Genomic DNA, 21,367 nt, shown 5'->3' on the forward strand with positions numbered 1-21,367 from the left:
ACAAAACGGTAGCGAGCGAAAATGCCTATATTAGACTTATTCCCAGAAGTGGACGTCCTGTGATTGAAATGAAGATGATCTTTCATTTTACAGCAGTTTACTTTATACGGTATACCATTAAATAATATATACATATATATTTTACGGACAATATATATATATCAATATCTAGCCCCAAAGTAAGCGTAGCTTGTGTAATGCGTACCTACCTACTGATAGAATCGAATATTTATAAATAATATATATAAATACTTATAACATGAAGATAAACACCCAGACGCTGCATAACATTAATGTTGATCACACAAACATTTTCCAGTTGTGGGAATCGAACCTATAGCCTAGGACTCAGAACCGCTCTCTGCACCAATCAGCCGTCAATTATTATATTAAAAGGCGCATGTTTGTTGTGATATCTCCATTATAATATATTTTTTTTTTAGAAAATTGGGTGCTTTAACGAATTGGTTATTTTAAAAATCGGGCTTGAGGGAAATAGGTCGATGAATGGACACCCCTATGTCGCATTGACCTTTTAAGTCCATAGATTACACTATTGTTGTTTATAATGTTGGTATTAGTTGACTTAGGGTCGAGGTCAGTGTATTTTAATTAATTGTATATTTTTATTTATTACTCAAATGCGCACTTTATTATGATTCATGAACGACTTTTTTATTTTAATTATATTTAAAGTAGTCAATTATCTCCTAAATATTTTAGGTCAGAGATGAAAAATAAATTGTCTATGGATGTCTTTCTGCCATTTTAGTCATATGTTTTCCTTTCAAACTGAGATTTTGTAATAAAGTTATAATAAATTTATCAAATTATTGTGTCGCGTATTAAAAATAAAACGATTAAATTTAAGATTAATTTCACACAATTTCGTATTCATTTTATTTTTCGCGGATTCATGTTGTGATTTGAATTAATCCTCTAAAGCAAGAATTCTACTTTAAATTTTTCCTCCCTTCTTGGTTATTATTCCTAATTCATATATTTTTTCGACTGATCGAGAAGATAAATTACTTATTTAAAGCTTGGGAGATTTTAAGCAGAAGATTTGAATCAATATTCGTGACCTATAAACCGGATATCCGGCGCCTTCATACACGTTGTCTCTAGTTCTCGAAGGAATAGAGACCGCAGCAGCGTTTCTTTCTTTTTGGAACAGGCGCAGTCCGAGAGAACCCGCAAAAGGAGTAAAAGGCTCCTACATAACCTGTAATAATGTAAGTATCAGTGCATATATGGTTGAAACCTACATTACGAACAAATTGGATCGATCGTTGTCGTTTTGGTGTTGAATTTTGTAGAATCACGCGATTTCTCTGTAGTCCTTGCTGAGTCATTCGTGAAGGTGTAATCTTTTTCAAATAAGGGGAAAAGAGTCCCTTTTGCGTTCTCTTCAGTCATTGGGCTCTTTTAGAGGGTACGCGTCGGCTATTACTTATTAAATCCATCTTGTTTTATGTAAAGATATATAATTTGTGCCGTATAGGGTGTACAGAAGGGGCGATGACCCCCTGTATAACGGGCTCGGAAGCATCCATATAATTGCCACGTGTTTTGTTTCAGCAATATATTGTATGAGTCAAAAGGTAGAAAAACCAGTATTATCGGGTCAACGGATCAAGACCAGAAAAAGAGGTGAGTTTTTTTTTTACCTAAAAAAATGTTTTTGTGTTATCGATTTCTCCAAAACAGGGCAGAAGTAGCCAACTATTGCACAAAATAGTTATGTATAAATTCGCACAAGGTAAAATTGCCGCCTAATCATCATTATTCGTCACGCATAACCTAATAAGTCACAAATAGGTAAGTTCTGTAGATTACTATAGCGTTCCACTTACTACGGCAAGTAAATATAAATATTTTAATTGCGTAGGTAAGTCATGGAATTGTTATTTCATTTACGTAGCAACCACAAGATTTTAAGGGTTTAGGCGAACGCGCTTGTGAAATATTGTGTATACATGCATCCAAAGATTTCTCCACGAAACTAATTTATGAGATTCCATGCTTTATTTATTTCGTTCGAGGCGCAGCAGTTATTCAGAAAGAGTTCTGTCATACAATGTATACCTATTTACCTGAAACAATTTGCAGTTTCTTGAGGTACACTTTGTAATACGATTATTTTTCAAAGTGGAACATAGTTATTTTTGGTTATTTATTTATACTCTTTATTTGTACACTACTATAAATTTTAAATAAAGGAAGCATTGAAATACAAAGACTGAGTTGAACATAAAAGGCTGCCCTATCGCTTGGTAGCCAAATCTACCAGTTAACATTAAGATTTGAACAACATTTTTGTTTAATAATTAAATCTAATCTAAAACAAATTTTAGGTGCATTATATTTGTTATATACAAAATTTTATGTGACAATTCCTCCTAGAGTTAAATTTAATTTAATTTGGAATTTGAAACACTAAATCCTAGAATTGGTATCGGGGATACTGAGGTTTAAATGTATGATACCTCAAATATAAGCAAGCTAAACTCAGTATTTGCATTAACCTTTGTTCAAGGTTGCAGTTTTCTCAGTTGAACTAGCTGAAAATTTCAATAGGTATTTCCAGTTTTTGTTTTAGATTGGCTTTGATTTACTTGGCAGTTAATTTCAAATAAAATGGTTAAATATAAATTTATATGTTAGCATTTAACTTATTTATACTTTTTATAACCTTCTTGACTACAGACACTAAATTCTAGAACTAAATATAGTTGGAAATCAACTAGTAGATTTATTTATTATTATTATTAATAATACTTATAAGCCAGTTCCGAAGGCAATTGCACTAATAAAAAAAACAACAACAAGAAGGAAAAACATAACAATTCATGAATATTAGGAAGAAAAACACACAAATTAAGAGTTATTTCTCTACATTTACACCCAACCCAACTCCTCACAACACAGACACTGCACGATATCCATCCATTCAGCAGAAAACACATAGTCAGGTTTAGCCTCCAGGACAGCATTGATTGCAGACATATTAAAGAAAATACTTAGAAATTTCAGCCCGATTCGCCAAGTGGGTTAGAGCTGTACGTTGATAGATCAGTCAGTCAGTCACCTTTGCCTTTTATATATATAGATTAACTAACTCTTGAATTCACATAAATCTTAAGAGTTCAAGCCTAGTTATACTTTCCTTATTCAACAGGCTACATATCTCGAAAATAATTATTCAAATCTGACTGGTAGTTCTTGAGGTTCTTCCTTAGCTAATATTATAGATTTGGCAGTGGAATAGTTGTGTTGGTACAGATATCTCCATAGACGGCTATAAGTCTAGCTATCTGGGTCATGCTCAACCCAGTGTGCATTGTTGTATTTGAAAGTTATATTTGAACTAGCTTGCATTCTCATTTATGTATACCTATTCTTTGATTTTAATTCACAATAAAATATATGAATAGCTGAATTTACATTTGAATGTCTGAAAATTAATTTTATTGTGTCCCTCTATTTATTCACAAACATGTGTAAATTTCGAATATTAGACACACAACAATGCTACGTATAACGCTGCTTGTGTGAGACGTGTTACCTATGTAACAGCTCTGTCCTTTTAACTAATTCAATGCCAAAAGTAAAGTATTCGACTTTACTTTAGTAGGTTGTTTCGTTAGGACCTGAATAAAAGATTATTAAATATACGAATACTCCTGTAAACCAAGTTTGAGAATTGTTTCTCAAAGACAAAAGTCGCTTATGTTACTTTCCGTCCTTTCAACTAACTATAAGCCAAAAGCGGTAATAGCGCATTGGGTAGGAGCTCGACTTCACTTTCAGGGGGCCGTGTTCGATTCCCAGCACGCACCTCTAACTTTTCTAAGTTATGTGCGTTTTAAGTAATTAAAATAATTGCTTCAACGGTGAAGGAAAACATCGTGAGGAAACCTGCATGCCTGAGAGTTCTACATAATGTTCTCAAAGGTGTGTGGAGTCCACCAAACCGCACTGGGCCAGCGTGGTTTAGTGCGGCCTTAACCCCTTCTCATCGTGGGAGGAGAACCGTGCTCTGTGGTGGACCGGTAATAGGTTTATGATAAGCCAAAAATCGAGTTGATTTGTTTCTTGGACAAACAAACGCACACTTTCGCATTTATAATATTAGTTATAGTTAGCTAAGCGACCATTTGTGAGTAGGTAAGGGAAGTAGGTACATAGTATAAACTGCGTAAGCTCAATATCACTGAAAGTAACGAAATTGGGTCATTTCCAAGTCCTACATTCCCGTTTGGCAAATCCCTCGGCGATACTTTGAAACGTATACAACCCGTTAGATACCTATGTATTGTGCGAAACATACCTATCTAGGTACGTATTACAGCTCTTTGAATGCCAATCGCAGAGGAGTTATAAATAGGCACACCTATGTGAGGAGTTAAAATACAATAATGGAGTATTAAATAAATAAACATTGACTACAATGTGTGGAATACTAGCCTCATTTCGGCGACCTCAATATACTTCTTTACTTCACAGTTAATTTGTCTCATACAAACTTTAATCTACTATTTTACTAAATATACTCCGGTGGTAATCCGCGAAGCATCACCCGCCTGCGCTATTCATGTTTCGCTTTTATTTAAAACCGCATTGATTATTATCATCACCAAATAAATGCTATTTCAGTCTTTTAAAATACAAATAAACAGATTTTAATGAAACAAAAACAATAATAAACATAGGTGTCTGAGATTAGTGCGAACTATTATATATTTAACGATATATATATTTTATATCATCACTATTCATTTTATAGTATTGCAGGTATTAAGTTTTAAATTTTGCTTTATTTGATTAGCTTTTAGATTATCTTAATTAAGCATGCTGTGGTCATTTCTAGAAGGTTTCAATCTCCTGTCTTTCTCTTTTATTTATGTTATTCTCATGATAACGTAATTGGTTGTTACCAGTTTAATGAACCAATAAAAAAAAAAAAACTAATTCAAACATGCAAACAAATTTAAATAGTTGTCTCTTATGATGATGATGATAATGACAGGCAGTGGCGAGCATAGAGGGTATGCACGGGATATGCAGATGATATAAAATGAAGATAATCTGCAGTAAGAGTTTAAAAAATCCTAAGAATAGGCATTGTAAGAGTTATAAAAAGCCTACCCTTAAGTATTTATAACTCGTATTGGACATTTTCTGCATTTTATATCATCTGCATACCCCTTTGTGCACGCCACTGATGACAGGGCACCCCGACGTACAGTGTTAGTTCCACCGACCATTTCGATAACGGTCTATTAAGAATCCAGTAAGTGTTTATAGCCTAGTGGTTAGGACTCACGCTTTCGGGGGGACCTAGTTCGACCACCTCTTTCAGATTTGCAGAATATTTCTCACTTTAACTGTAAAAGAAAACATCACCCTAGATTTCTTAATAATTTCCTGAACGGCGTGAAGTTCACTACGGCCTTAACCCTTCTCATTCTGAGACCTGTGCCCTGTAGAATTGATCTGTAATGGGTTAATAATATCAATAACTGTTCAGCTCTAACCTTTTCTTCTATAAGTGAGCTGTGGTGTGAGTGAGGTGTGTAAGTGAAACAGTCATTCGGCTGGCGATGGTGACAGTTAGTGCGCCCTATCGGTTTTCCTGGTAGGCATATCTAAGTGTCATTTACATAGTCGCAAGGTGTTGACAATGGCATTGGAATCGAGTTTTCATTAACACTTCCTTATTAGATCGTTTATACAAAAACCATACCTACACTACACTTCTGTACAAAGATCATTGTAATTCTTTTGATATCGTTTAGCACGGCCTCTTTTAGGTAACGACATATTGGCAATAGATTCGGGTCGATCTTTTCTTGAAGTTATTTGTCCATCCCTCGGAAACTGCTTTTTTACGAACGAGAAGTATCCTATCCTTTTAAATTATTACACCTAACAATGTGTTGTAAAAGGAGACAGTTTTTTTTGGTCCACTAGTAGTTTAAAAATAGTATTATATTAAAAAAAACAAACAATTTTAACGGCAAATTGTATAAATAGTATTTAAAAATCTAACCGGAATAATGAAATCATTAGAAAAAAAAAAGTAATTAATTATGTCCATTATTCCAATTCTACTCTAATTTTATATGAAAATGAATATGATGGCTCACGCTGATCGATTGAATAAACTAAAAAATATTAGCATCACACTGCGTGGCCCAATGCTTATTGTTCAATAGAAAACAATATTGTATTATTCATGAATAACAAATGGGTGCATTAAAAACACCCTAAAGCGAGTACGCCCTACGCGGTGCGGCGGCGGCTGTTACTAACATTGTTCCACTCCACTATGCTATTACACCAGCCAACCCTTGACATGCCTAGGACTAAATTTCGTAATTGCACTGCAATTGCCAGGACGCCCTCGTATATTCCAAGAAATCTTTAATTCGATTACATTTTTCAAAAATTCCTTATTTTTTTTAATCACTTTTAGTAACTACTACGAAATAACTTATTTTAAATATTTGCCATTTTGAATTTGAATACTGTCTTTAGTGGTGATAAAACACATTCATGAGTAAATAGAACCAGTTAATTGCAGGTATACATACATGAAAACATGCCAATTAAATGTTGTTTACTCACCGGCAGATTTAAGCGCTTTGTACTGGCATTCTACACTACAATTTTATTTGCATTATCTTTTATTCATATTTAGTTTACTGAGCGTTAAAATTTTCGCACGTGTCGATGTCTAGATTTTCTGGTTAGCTATCTAGAAAAATCTAGCATTTGAAAGAAACAGACTCGTATCAATGAACACAATTTCAATATCACATCCGTAATGGTAATAGTAACATTTCCTCCAGTCTTTATTATAAAGAAAAAATAGCTTTTGGTTTTTCATTTATTTCTTTCCCTTAAAAGCATTTAAAAAAAACCCGCTATATGGTAGGGGGGTTTTGTACTACTAGTTAAGATATCGAACACTGCAAACTATTAACATTATTTTGATCGAGCAAAAAAAACTAAATATAATCAACAATATAGTATTTGTAAGATAATATATTAGTCTATACAAACAACAAGTGGATATAAACAGTAAGTCGACTTGCAAGAAATGGTCATAAATTAGTGACATCTGCAAATCGTCTGCGAAAGGCAAAGAAATCATTTGGTGGGAAATCATTGGTGGGATTGAGTGTAGGGGACCAAAAATCGAGAAAATTCGCTGACAGGACAGTTTTAAAAATGAGGAGTTTCACCTCATTCGAATTCTAGGACTTTTTGGTCTATAGTGGAACTTGCAAACCGCTACGCCTTCGAGGTAGAGCGCTACGTAATATTGGAAACCAATGTCAATGCAACGCATCGCGAACTCTGTCAATACAAACAATAACAATTTATCTCGTTCAACTAGAAGGGTACCTCCAAGGCAATACGATGTCAGTATTCTATATATACATTAAATGAAATCTTAAATATCCATACGTTTGTTTACGCTTAACTCGTATGGCTGGATTAATTATAAATAAAAATATTATGTAATGAATCGACTTACTAGAAATGAATATTTAGTGTCCTGCAAAAAGTTTTGAAATCATTTGAGTAGTTATTTTTTATTACTTTTAAAGAGCAACTACTGAGTTTCTTGCCGACTCTTCTCGGTAGAATCTGCTTTCCGAACCGGTGGTAGAGTCACACAAACATGCATACTTGACGTTTCAAAAGTGCTTATATTAGGCCTACTTGAAATAAATGAATTTTGAATTTTTTTTGAATTATAATGTAATTATATCCAACCTGACCTGTAACAATGCATTAAATGAATTCATTTATTAGTATCTCCAAGGTAATTTTGGGCCTACCAATACATACATACGTTTGAACAGAAATCCGATTATTGCAGCGTTGTTAATATACAATTGGTAAACTTCATAATTACAGTTGCTTTACAAAATGTGTTTTTATCTCCCACAAGATAGATAAATGAATTCTGTAAATGGTTGATATTGGAGAAGAGGAACTGCCAAGTTTCTTGCCGGTTTAAGAATGTGCCATCTCTACTGGTAGTAAAGTTACTCCAAACACGTGACGTCTCAAAATTATGTAAGACCTGGGGTACCTACTTGATGACTTTTTTTTAATTTGATCGTAGTTTTCAGTGCGACTAATGTTTTTGCGGTGCCCTTAGATTTCTAGTATAATGAAGAGTTAAATTTTATGTTTTTTGTAATATTATTTTTCATGTTTTCTCTGGAAAGAGCCGTAAATAAAATCTTAGGAAAAGCGTCACCTTTCCAACGAGAGAGTTTGTTGTTTAATAAAACGCCGTTAAAGACATCAGATGAAGCTATATAAATTTACTATTACCTAAGGTTATCTTTAAAGTTCATAGGTCAAGCGTAGGTTGACTCACGGCTGCAGAATATGAGATTTTTGAACTCTGACATCTTTGTGGTTCAAAGTATGCGCAGAACTATTTTATCAGATTCCAAAGATGAAATCTTTGCTACTTTTCTAGTACACTAGCGGTATCTGCTTAAGTTTAGCACCACGGTTAGCATAGGTAGGTGATAATAATTTATTATTTCGCGTCGTTGTAGGTATATTTCATTGGCGCAGTGTACAGCGACCCTACTTTGTGACACCAAGGCCATGGGTCCACAACTGGAAAATGTTTGTATGATATGTATATGGATGAACTGCCTTTAGGATTAACACATTCGACTCCAGATCACGACGTCCTGGATTTTATCACCGGGTCGGGTAAATAAAAAATAGAATTGGGTTTTTTTGTCAAGAAATAGCACCACAGCTCGAAGTTTTGATAATTTTTGCCCGTGCCTCGGGAGTGCACGTCAGTCCTGCGCCTGATCTCTTTCCGTTCGTGTCGGTGATGCCGCCACATCGGACTATGAGAGCAATAGAATAGAGTGCAGTGGGGAGGCTCACATACTCGTGCACTATAAAATCTCTCGGGTAGTTGACAAATCTTTCTGGAGATTGACCACAGTCGACGAAATTGGTCAGGGAAACCGTTTATGTACGTGGTTGTATATGGATGTCTATCTCTGTCCGTCAGTTCGTGAAATGATGCGACATAGGTACATATGATGCCACATAGGTACATAAAGGCCGGGCCGCTGTCGCCGCCTCGCATCTGTCGTCCGCATGGCGTCCGCGAACTCGTTAATCAACCCTCCCGGACATGTTTTTTTCTTTCTTATCATTACTTAGCAAGTTATATTTTATCGTCGTCGCCTTACTAAAAATGATGAGATTGTTTTACGAACTAACACAATTTTTTTAATTAGGATTCCACTGCAAGTTAGCCCTTTATTAATCCTGCTGTTTAATGATGATGCAGTCTAAAATGGTAACGGGCTAATCTGTTAGGGGTACGACAATTATTTACATTCAAACCAGTGCCTGATTAAGCAAGCGCGGTGCCCGTAGCAAATTCTGTAAAAGAGTCCTTGATCTGCTATGGGTTCTTTAGTATAAAGTGCTATGGGTTCTTTAGTAAAAAATACAATTCAATTCTCAATACGTATCTTGAATACGTATAAACGTATCTTAAATACAATACGTATTTTTTATCTATAGGTTACAATTTTGTGGGTAATTAATAGTGTAGTAAATTACTATAGGCGATATCTGCGTGCGTGAGCGTGTTTGTCTGTCTGACAGACAGTCAGTCAGATAGCGCGGCCCCTTTTCGCGCGGGGCAATTGCTACTCTTGCTACGTGGTTAATCTGGCACTGATTTAAACCCATATTCCTACCCTACATATAGTGGCTTGCCAATATAGTGGGATGGGAATAATGGGACTTTAGGGGAGTGCTTGCTAAATGAAAGATACTATACTTGTAATACTTATAGACTTGTATTTTAAACTGTTTCACAATGGTCCTCTTGTGGTGTATCTCTGTAGCAAGCACTTGTTCAGAATTCGCGCGCAGGCGACACAGAGTAATTACCACTGACACGTACCATCATCACTCTTAATCGGTTACTCCGCGAAATCGTACCGGAACGCTAAATCGCTTGAAATTCTTGTATGGACTACGCAGGGGTGTTCCTACTAGGGTCTTGAATTTGGGCAAGCCCAATTACCTAAAGGGCAAATTTAACTCCTCCTAATCTTATTGTTGTGCTAAATGACAAACATTATCAACTAATCTTTGAAAAACACTACGGTTAAGGTCAACACGCAAATTATAACTGGAAATTTCGATTGATAATTAAAAGAAGTTTATATGGCCTGTTTGCCAAAATCAAAAAATAACTCCCCAAGTGTTTCTGTGAATTCTGCTCTCTGTAATGTTTATAGCGCCTGGTGATTCCTATATATTGTAACGCAAGCGCGGCTTTTCGGCTTCTATGGTAGTACGCTACTGGGACTACGGTATTCTTGATATGATGAGAGATATTCGGCGGTCACGTAGTTATTAATGTCATAAAAAGGGGCACACAATTAGAGCCAACGCGTGCGTTTCCTAGCCGCGTTGGTGTCGACGTAGTGCGAAAGTAACCTCGCAGCTAATGCTATAGAACGCTGTACCTATTGCTGCGTTCGAATCATTGGCTGCGGCACAAATTTGACATGTTATTAAAGTTTTAATACGTTTAACCTGACCTATAAGTAAGTTTTGGTAGTAACTTAAGGTTATGGTTTGGTAGTAAATAAAAAAATCATTCATTTTTTGTTTACAAACTACCTTTTTTTATGGCGTGGTGGAAAAGCTTTATTGCCACCTCCGATCCTTGGGCAGGACAAAGGTTATGTGGGAGTTCACCAACTACCTCAGTCCCGAAGACTTAGCAGTGAATAGATTAACTAATGTAACTTCGGACCAGTTGATCTGTCGAACTAGCAAAAGAACAGACCAAGCGCCATTTCATCAATAGCTTCTGCAGACTCTTTCTCTTTCTTCAACGGGTTGAACAGCCAAATAATAGTTACTTTACCGATACACATAAATTCATGAGAACGAACACGTGGCAACTCATGTGAATTTTTTATCACAACATTAGCGTCGGTCGGACATCTATAATCTGGAAACAGCAATTTTAGTTTATATTCGTGTGTATTACACTCTTATGTATAGATCGTTTCACCCAATGTTCCTTTGTTGCAGATGAGAAAGAGAAGTACGACCCGAACGGGTTCCGCGACGCCTTGGTCGCGGGGCTCGAGCGGTCCGGGGGGGATCTGGAGGCGGCCTACAAGTATCTAGACGCGGCCGGCTCCAAACTCGACTACCGCCGCTATGGCGAGGTCATCTTCGACGTGCTCATCGCCGGCGGCCTGCTGCGTGAGTACCCCCATTGTGTTGTAACAGCGACGTATGCGGCCTTTTTACGCCTCACTTCACGGCTATGATAGGCAGTGGATAAAAATTATATGACAAGAGATAAGATTTACGTGTTCACCTGCTAAAGCACGACAGGAAAGCTAAAGGAAATAGAAGCGTACCCCTATAATTATTACAATTACATTATTTGGTAACTATTGCTTTAAGGCCTCCTTCTCGGCTACCATAGGCAGGGGATACAATTTATACGACAAGAGATAAGATTTACGTGTTCACCTCGGACCGGTTCCGATAGTTGTGGAAGAAGATACAATTTTTGTGCTGCTGTGCACACATGCCTAGTTTCTCATAGGACAAACTGTTTTAGAGAATGGGTCCACCACACTGCTCCAGTTTGGGTTGCGGGGGCTTTAACGACTGTTGCCACTTTACGACTGACGACTTTACGTGATCTCTGAGGCATTGTGTTTAACACCGTAGATATACTAAAAATTCTTTAAGAGGTTTTCTTTGTTTTTATTAAGTTTTAAACTTATTTAAAATAAAACGTAATTAAAAGATTGTTTACATAATAAGACTAGTAAAGAACAAATTTAGTATAACAACTCTCGCCCAGTCATTTCGTTTATTACTTGAGTAAGGAGATTACTTATCAAACATTCACTGGTGACTGGTTAAGACGTAACAAAATTTCATCTACTAATTGAAATAACAGCCGGTAATGCAACCTCTTTGTTTGTGGGTTTTAACGGTCACACGTCGATGCTAGTGCGTGGGAGCGATATCTTAACATGCTCTTGGAGACTAAGACACACACAACCCACCTTATAAGAGCACGGGAGTGAAAAACGCCAATTTTTACTTGACCCCGGGAACCAAATTCTAGACGCTAAGTCAACGAAAGAGGCAGCTGACATACTGTAAATTCTAATTGAAATTCTCAAATGAAATTAAAAAACTGACTTCTATTTAACATGATGATACAATTGGCTAGAGTCCTGAACTGTCATGTTGACAAAAACCTTTCGTTCGTTATAATTCTGACAACAAACACAACATGTTTTATACACATGTCCAAAGATAAATATTGACCTATATATAATGTGACCAACAGTGCCCGGCGGCTTGGTGTCGATGGACGGGGAGTCGCCGAAGACTAACACTTGCATCTTCAACGCCAGCGAGGATATGGAGACCATGCGCAACTTTGAACAAGTATGTCCAAACAAATCAATAAGAAAACCACAAGTGGAAAAAACATCTTCAATGCATCCTGCATGCAACGTTTTAATAATAACGCTCTGAGTAGTTTGGCGACCTTCCTGGCGCTTTGAGCGCTGCGGTCTTCAGTGGGAGGTTCCGGGTTCGATCCCCAGCAGTAGATAGCAAGTTTGGATTAGTTACCACCTTATCGACGAAGATGTACCGCTAAGCGATTCAGCGTTCCGGTACGATGTCGCGTAGAAACCGATTAGGGGTATTATGGGTTTAGTATAACTGCCATACCCCTAACTGGTAAGCCTGTTACCACTTACCAGCGGGTGAGATTGCTGTCTCTTTAATTAATTATTATATTATAATTGCTTTAAATTAAATAGTACATTTGAAAGCAGACAGACAATCACATATTCTTAGATATTTAATAAAAAAAATGGCAGACAAAAGTATGAATGCCTAAATATTCAAAAACCTCTAGATTCTCAAAATGCTCACTGTTAATATTAATTTCATTGCCATAGGTATATTTAGGGTCCGAATAAGATTACCCGACATCCGCCTAAGGACCTCATGTAATGAACGGGAGCCCACTAACTCTTGTTAAATTTCAAATGATGAAAAAAATGGCTAGAGTCCTGAACACTTGTGTGGACAAACACATACTCGTTCGTTTTTAATGCTGATCTGTTTATAAAAGTCTTTTTCCACCTAAAAGTATTTTATCAGTTATCTACAAGGGAAGGTCTCCGTTGCAGGTGTTCGTTAAGTTGATGCGTCGTTACAAATATCTGGAGAAGATGTTCGAGGAGGAAATGAAGAAGGTCCTCGTGTACCTGAAGGGGTTCGAACCTCTGCAACGCATCAAACTGGCCCGGATGACTGCCCTCTGGATTGGTGTGTACTCATCAATAATAGTATGTTTGTATGAATGATAGTATAGAACTGTTTATTTGACTGACGGCTTTGATAAAAAGCTTGGGTATTAATTAAAGCCCTTACGAACTTGCTTTATAAAGTGACAGTGTAATGTTTATATGACAAAAAACACTCTGTTTAGTTTGTCGTGGGCGTCTTATTAAACCTATACTAAGCCTACACCAACTTATACTAACTTATATTAAGGGTTAGGGATATAATTACAGTGTCCACCCTTCTAAAGCACGGGAATATGGAATAGGAGAAGTTTACCTCTGTTTAATTACAAATATATTTGGATATTATTTCCACTTGTGCACCAATGCTAGGAGTTGATAAAGCTGTGGGAGAAGATACATTGTATCCTTTCCCCGGGGAGATAATTGTCTCCTGCCCATGCTAGCCGTACATGGACGTGCATCATTTCACTAATATGTAGAAATTTTTTATGTAATGTCTGTGTGTGTAGAATTGTATTTGACTGCGACATGTTTAGACTCCTAATGTTGTTGCATGTGATCAGGTAACGGTTGCGTGCCACCATCGGTGTTACTAGTGCTGATGAACGAACACATCCTGAAAGACAATCTGGCTCTGGACTTCGTGCTGGAGGTGTTCGCCACGGTGAAGGCGGAGCGCGGCGTCAACACGCTGGTCACTGCGCTCAAGAAGGGACAACTGGAAGGCAGGTGCGTGTGATATAAAGGCTTTCGGTATCATCATCATTACTGGGGCCTTACTACAATCTCTTGAAGCAGTATTACTATAATAATGTTGATGTTTTGCTACAGAATTACGATCCTTTTATTAGGAATTTCCAAGTTATTTTATAAAAACTGTTGTTTTAAGATAATGCTGTTCTAAGCGATGGTAGTAAAGCCCCAGGTCATTCTAGTTATCCACCCTAAAGCAGTAACCCCAGAGTGTATTCTTCGAAACGTGTGTTCTATCCACACAGTATAAATTACGGGAATTTCTATTTTTTCTAGTACTTTTCCAACTTAGCTGTGATTTATTGTCTGTGTCTTGAAATTTTTGATAAATTGTATATTCTATGGGTGTTATATCGGAAATAGAATCGGAAGAGGCATATAGTTTAGCGTCCCGGTTCCCGAGCCATAAGTCATCACTGCTTTCAATATAACCTTTTTTTTCTTCAACATATGTTGGCGCAAAATGGTTCACTACTTATTTTTAATCTTGTAATTAATGTCGTAATACAGAGCATGTTGCTTTACGCGCAGGGTGCAAAGTTAAAAGTTAAAGTTATTACCTCGGTTTACTGCAAACTGGGAAACCATATTGTCACTAGATGGCGCTTACTAATCGTAGTTAACTTTCACGCGATCGAATATGTTAACGTTGGTCGAAAATCTCACACTGCACCCAGATCAACAAAAGTTGCATGCCATGCTCAGTGACAATTGTATGCTCAGCTAGTCAGTAATGCTGAGTTGTTATAAAAAGTTCCTCTTCGAACAGATAAATAAATCTCTTTACACAAAATATTATTAAGTTAATGAACCCATCCACACACAGCTTTTCAAAATAATCCATCCATGGCTTTCAAGTTTTGCTAGACCTAACCATACAGAAGTGTAGATTTATATAATAAGAAGACATATCAGTTGGACACAACCTGGCACTAATACAAAAACAAAATGTTTCATGTAATTTTAATGTTACGTGAAATCTTTTTTTTTGTATTAACCCAAAAAAGGAGGCAGAAAATATGGATGTAACCTGAACTAGGAGATTGGTTGCCCCAACATATTTGGAGTGGTTTTTTTTGCTAGAAACCATATGTCATGTTGGGGCAGAGTAAAGCTACATTGTACTGGCACTTCGCTCACTTGGCGGCGGTGTCATATTTGTTGCGACATAATCGTTTTACTATGTTTATATGATGAATAACTACGAACAATGCGTGTTGTGTCCAATCAAGTCGTTTCATATGTCGACATTCTCGTGTTTATTTCTCTACTACAAGTTAGTCCTTGACTGCACCTGATTGTAAGTGATGATGCAGTCTGAGATGGTAGCTTGGCTAACACAGCGTTCACCGCTGCGTCAGAAAGGTTTTCAAAACTGTCTACTTATATATTCTGCTTTGCAGTTTTATTCCACTCAAAGCGCCTAGCGTCGAGTAAAGTTGTTAATTGGAATTGGTTATATCGACCATGGTAATTTTTTAATGCCACATTTGTTTTGAACACAGGTTGCTGGAGTTCTTGCCTCTGAACCGTCGCAGCGAGGAGGTACTTGCCTCCTCGTTCGCATCGCGCGGCCTGGCCGAACTACTGCGGCTACATCGTGCTCAAGCCTCCCAGGTAAACTAACAACTGATTACAATTTGGTGCTGACAACTTGCTCAGGTGGACAAGTTAATTTTAACTCTTGTCAGGGGATAATATAATGTTTATCTTCTGCTTATGCAGGAGTTAAAATAATAAATAAATACAATACACACATCGCCACCTAGCCCCAAAGTAAGCGTAGCTTGTGTTATGAGAACTAAGATGACTGATGAATATTTTTATGATAAATATACATTTACCAGTCGTGGGAATCTTACCCACGGCCTTGGACTCAGATAGCAGGATTTCTGCCCACTGCGCAAATCGGCCGACCTATGGGGTTTAACTCTGAATTAAGACTAAGGACTCGTTTACATAGAACATCCGATTTTATAGGATCCATTTTAACTGATCCGTCGCTACTGGTAGTAATATTCACACAGCATTTACAGGGCCGATTTTAACAGATCCGACGATACTGGACTCCCGTTCGTCGGTGTATCGTCTACTTTCTACGAGGATGGACGTTGTTAATGGCGGCTGTGTGCAGCACACCGCACCCCCGTTCTACTACCAACCCTAGCGCGATTTCGATCCAATAAAACGGATCAGTACTCTCTGTTGTTATTGGAACCGGAATACTGTCATGTGTGTGAACTGGCTCATGCACCTACATACGCTTCAACAGACATGTAAATCGGATTGCTGCTTATTTTGGAGAATAGGTATTTTTTACTGGATCCGGAATACTGTATTCTGTGTGAAGTGGCTCATACAATTACATGCGTTAGTAACATATACGTTTAAACAGACCTGTAAAACGGACGGACGTACGACCTGTAAAGCAAAGTGCAAAATTAAAAAAAATCAAAATTTTAATATGTTTTATTCATGTAGACCTTATTACAGGTACTTATGATGCGTTCATACATTTAACATATTACACTAATGTTAGGTGATGGTGATAACTGCATTCGTCAACTTAAAACTAAAGCTAGGAGGGTTCCAAACGCGCCCTGGTCTACGAGAGCCCACAACAAACTTAGCCAGGTTTTTTTTTGTTATCACCATCACACAGTCTAGTTAATGTTGGGCTATGAAGTAAGAGCAATTCATACCCAAGCTTTTTTATCATATGTGTAATCCTTAATATTATAATAGGAATTTTCTTCATTTTATTTTAGCTGCATTAAGTTATGCTTTATAGATTTATATGTACCTTCTATAGTGTACGCTCACAACATGTTTTATTTTAAAAGTTTAATATTTTCTCAACTAAGCGAATTTTTGTAATTCTTTTGAGAAATAAACCAAATCTTAAACCACAGCTTACGTTTTATATAAACGTTGAACTGGTTGAGAGGCATTGCACTGAGCAGAGTTCCCGTTGTCCGAGCAGGAGGCGCGCAGGGAGTTGACGCAGGCGTTGTTGGAGCAGCTGGCGGACGAGCGGCCCGTGCGGGACCTCATCGCCGAGCTGCGAGACATGGCCCAGCGGCACTCCATCCCCGAGCACGAGATCGTCGCTATCGTGAGTGCTATTCATCTATTTCTTACATCTTATATCCAAACAAATAAATAACAGTGTTTTAGGGCACTTGTAGACTATTATAAAAAAAGAAATAAATTGAGAACGCTTGGGGAGGCCTATGCTGTAGAGCAAAACAATCAAATAGCTGGTGTATATTATAAAACGTAATTTTGTACCAAAACAGTTGTTACTTTAGAAATACTAAGTAGAAATAAGTTGAAATGTAATTTATAAGATTGTTAATTAACTTATTATTATCATGCGGGGATTTTAATGTTGATATTTTACTAAGAAATGCAACTACGACTAGGTAGGTTGCTTAACTTATTTAAATTATGCTTTTAGTGAACTTACTAGAATCATAGCAACCTCAGCATCATGTTTAGATATTTTTATCAACTGTTATATCTTAGGTAAGTCGATAGCAAACAACTTAAGATCAGATCATTGTGGCCAACAAATTGCTGTTTTGAATAATGTAAACAAAGATGAACATATTGTCAAGTGTAGGCCGATAACTAAGAGCAAATTGACACGATTCAAAGGTGAAATATTGTAAATTATGGTATAAAGGACTGGATGGGGGGGGGGGGGGGGGGGATCTCAATCTAGATGGGCGTGTAACCTTAAGTGTAGTTTTTACCACACTGGGGTTAAATGTTCTAAAAGAAGACTAGTAGAGATAGATTGTTAATAAGATGCTAGCTAGAAAATTTAAATTGTGACATTGCAATCTGAGATATACAAAGCAATTAAAATACGAATAACCAAAAGAAGAATCTTTATAGTAAACATTATTTCCAATGATGAGACCTGATGACGAGTCGGAGAGTTGCGGACTGTAACTTCGCGAGTCTGGTTTGGCTGAGTCTTTCGGTTGATCCAACGCTCGCTTAGTTTATCGCACCTCACTGTCGATTTGGCAATCTGAGCTATTTAACCTATCGGTACTAAACTCTCTAAAATAGTCTAAATTTAGTTTATAATAGTGGAAACTTGTTGTAGATCTGGCAATGCGTGATGTCTCGCGGCGAGTGGAACAAAAAGGAGGAGCTATTAGCCGAGCAGGCAGCGAAACACTTGCGTCACTATACGCCGCTGTTGGCAGCATTCGCGCAATCGGCTAAGGCTGAGAGTGCACTACTGACCAAGGTAAGCTTCTGACTGAGAGCTTCGGCTTCCTTTTCGGGGTGCCAAGTTCGGTAACCGGCATGCATCTATCTAACTTTTTAGTTAGAAGTGCATGCCGGTAGAGTAACGTGCGTGTTTAATTTGAGCTATTAAAAGATCACTTTGTTTAACGGCGAAGGATTCGAGGTTGTTATACAGCGGAAGCGCTTTGCATCTCGTTTCTGATTCGCACTGCAAGGATCTGGAATGCCCTTCCAGTTTGTAGAGCTTGTTGCTTATATTAAGGCATATTTGAAATAAATTAATTTTGAATATTTAATTTTTTTTGGCTGGGGTACCTTCAAATAAAGAGTGGATAGGCATCTTCTAGGCAAGCGCGCTCCACCTTAGGCTGCATCATCACTTACTTATACATCGTACTTACATCAGATGTGATTGCAGTCGAGCACTGGTATATAAACATAAAAAAGAGTAAATCATCGTAATAAAACCTGCGCGCATACCTAAGAGTTTTCTATAACGTTCTCAAAGACTTGTGAAGTCTACCGATCCGCACTTGGCCAGTGTGGTCAATTTTAACTACCGAAATTTAGCTGATAGTGATAGTTAAAATATGATTATTTTTGTATTTATTAACAGAGTCCATCACATTCTCCCATTGCCAGTGTACAGATATTTCACAGTATAGTTGAAATTAATCAAATAATATGTGACAGAATGCACAATGTTACTTTGAATTGGTGTTCCTTGCGGATAATATTTTTTTCTGTAATATTGCACAAATTGTAACATTAAAACAGTTCTTTTAAAATTCATACTTTGCAGCATACAGTTTATATGTCTGCTTATTATTGTTTTATATGACCCACTGACAGGTCTCAAGAACGCATTTTTTCAGCGGTGTAAAGGCCAGGATAAATAAAAATAAGTAAAATTTTAGCCCACAAAATAGTGTGTGTGCAAACCATTTGTTTAATAAAGTAAAATATGCGGCATTGTATGCTTATTTCTAATGATGAAACCTGATGACGAGTCGGAGCGATGTGGATTATAACTTCGCGAGCCTGGTTCGGCTGAGTCTTTCGGTAGATCCAGCGCTTGCTTAGTTTACCGCATTGCGCTGTCGATATGGCAATCTGAGCAACTAAAACCACTAAAATGCACTGAAATTTGTGTTTTTCTCGGTCCGTAAACATTTCTCCCCCGTTTCCAGGTCCAGGAGTACTGCTACGAGAACATGAGCTTTATGCGTGCGTTCAGCAAACTGGTGCTGATGCTGTACAAGAGCAACGTGATTTCGGAGGAGGTGATCCTCAAGTGGTACCGCGATACCAACTCCAGTAAGGGCAAGATGATGTTCCTGGACCAGATGAAGCGCTTTGTGGAGTGGCTCCAGAACGCTGAGGAAGGTGTGTACTGATGCGCCTACATATCTTCACAATTAAATCTATTACTATAGATATAATGTCTACAATTCTGTAGCAACATTAAGTTAATCTATATGTTAGTATTCACTAACATAAAGATATGGTTGCTAATGTTGCTCAAAATAAAAAAAACAGCTTTATTATTATAGAACCACAGAGTAAGAATGTATAGGCATACTGAGGTTCGATGCATTCGCCAAAAAAGCAATCGTACGGGAATTGCGGATACTTAGCCTGCATCCATTAACCACGAGACTTCATTATCATATACGAGATAATGCTTATTAATGTATGTGTGTGTAGGCTAGAACTACTGTATCTATACTGTTTAAAGTTATCCCATCGAAGTAGGCGGGTTTCTATTTATCTAGCTGTACTTCGCCAAATTTCATCCGCGTTTCAAAAGACAAACACAATAAAGTATGTTGTATAATCTATATTATTGTAATATAACTAACTTTTCTCAGCAAACACCATTTTTCTTTTAATTAGACTGGCAGTTACTACGATTCGCGCCTCCAAAAAAACACGGGGTCCTATTAGTAGTCTAACAAATTGAAAATATTTTTAATTTCAGAATCTGAAAGCGGTGAAGAAGAAGATTAGTTTAAGGGCAGCGAGTGAGACTGAACACATAGCGCCGTCCCACACCAACCATACAACCAAACCACAACCAAAATATAACCGCGACCACAACCATCTGACAACCGTAACCACGCGACAACCGACAACCAGCTCGCGTAACCACGTCGCGGCCGCCTGGACAACACTGAATAAATATATTATATTAAAATTAAACATAAGAAATAATAAATAAATAATACTGAATGTCATAATAATCGTAGCACATCGACGCGTGCGGGACGTTTTCTACAACTGTATATTATTCATTGCTAAAGTAACATGTTGATGAAATACAATATTTTTTATTCAATTTTTTTAGTAAAATTCCAATAAATGGTGGCAACACTGGATTTGTGTTTTATTTTGTTATCTCTGCATATATACAATGGTATTTGATTGTTGTTTATCACGTTCAAATCAAATACGCTTGTAATTTTTTCATCCGTGGAATTTTTTATTTTATTTTAATTGCTACTAGTTTTTTTTGGTAAACTGAAATGTAATTGAGATATATTTTACATAGATTTTCAAGTATTTCTATAGGTACTCGTTTTTTACGTATCTAGCGATCGTCTAACGGTGTCACACCGAAAGTCAGTCTTATATTTATTTATTCAAATAGGTCTTAAATAATGGCAATTTTAATTACATAGGTACATTAGTACACAAATAATTTGTACACGTACACAAGAAGATAACTAGATTCGTAAACTTGTTCCTCGCGGAATCCGCCATGTCTGAACTAGCTCTTAAAATGCTGTGAGGTTTCCAAACATGCTCAGCTGATTAGCGTTTCTATCCGAGCGGCCTAGGCTATCCTAGGGTTTTAGTAGTAATTTGAAATAGTTGAAAAATAAAGCCCTAGAATCCAGGTGTGTTTTTTTGTTATCACCATCTTACATTGTGATTTACGT

The 21,367-nt window shown here is 37.1% G+C and overlaps 1 protein-coding gene across 1 annotated transcript; it reads left to right on the forward strand.

The window, feature by feature from the left end:
* Window positions 1-1,060: 1,060 nt before the first annotated feature.
* On the forward strand, window positions 1,061-20,803 carry LOC120633654 (protein krasavietz). The gene is made up of 11 exons (XM_039903949.1): window positions 1,061-1,235; window positions 1,582-1,653; window positions 11,134-11,310; window positions 12,425-12,525; window positions 13,284-13,422; window positions 13,967-14,132; window positions 15,662-15,773; window positions 17,140-17,271; window positions 18,277-18,423; window positions 19,616-19,811; window positions 20,407-20,803. Exons 2-11 carry the CDS (start codon window positions 1,593-1,595, stop codon window positions 20,433-20,435), a joined length of 1,260 nt encoding a protein of 419 aa, XP_039759883.1. The 5' UTR covers window positions 1,061-1,235; window positions 1,582-1,592; the 3' UTR covers window positions 20,436-20,803.
* Window positions 20,804-21,367: the final 564 nt, after the last annotated feature.

This window comes from Pararge aegeria, chromosome 22 (genome assembly GCF_905163445.1).
Source record: "Pararge aegeria chromosome 22, ilParAegt1.1, whole genome shotgun sequence".
NCBI classification, from domain to species: domain Eukaryota; kingdom Metazoa; phylum Arthropoda; class Insecta; order Lepidoptera; family Nymphalidae; genus Pararge; species Pararge aegeria.

Coding starts and splice junctions, on each gene's coding strand:
- LOC120633654 (XM_039903949.1), top strand. CDS start 1,593: ATGAGTCAAAAGGTAGAAAAACCAGTATTATCGGGTCAACGGATCAAG. Junction 14,133..15,661: donor AAGGGACAACTGGAAGGCAG/GTGCGTGTGATA, acceptor TTTTGAACACAG/GTTGCTGGAGTTCTTGCCTC. Junction 19,812..20,406: donor GCTCCAGAACGCTGAGGAAG/GTGTGTACTGAT, acceptor TTTTAATTTCAG/AATCTGAAAGCGGTGAAGAA.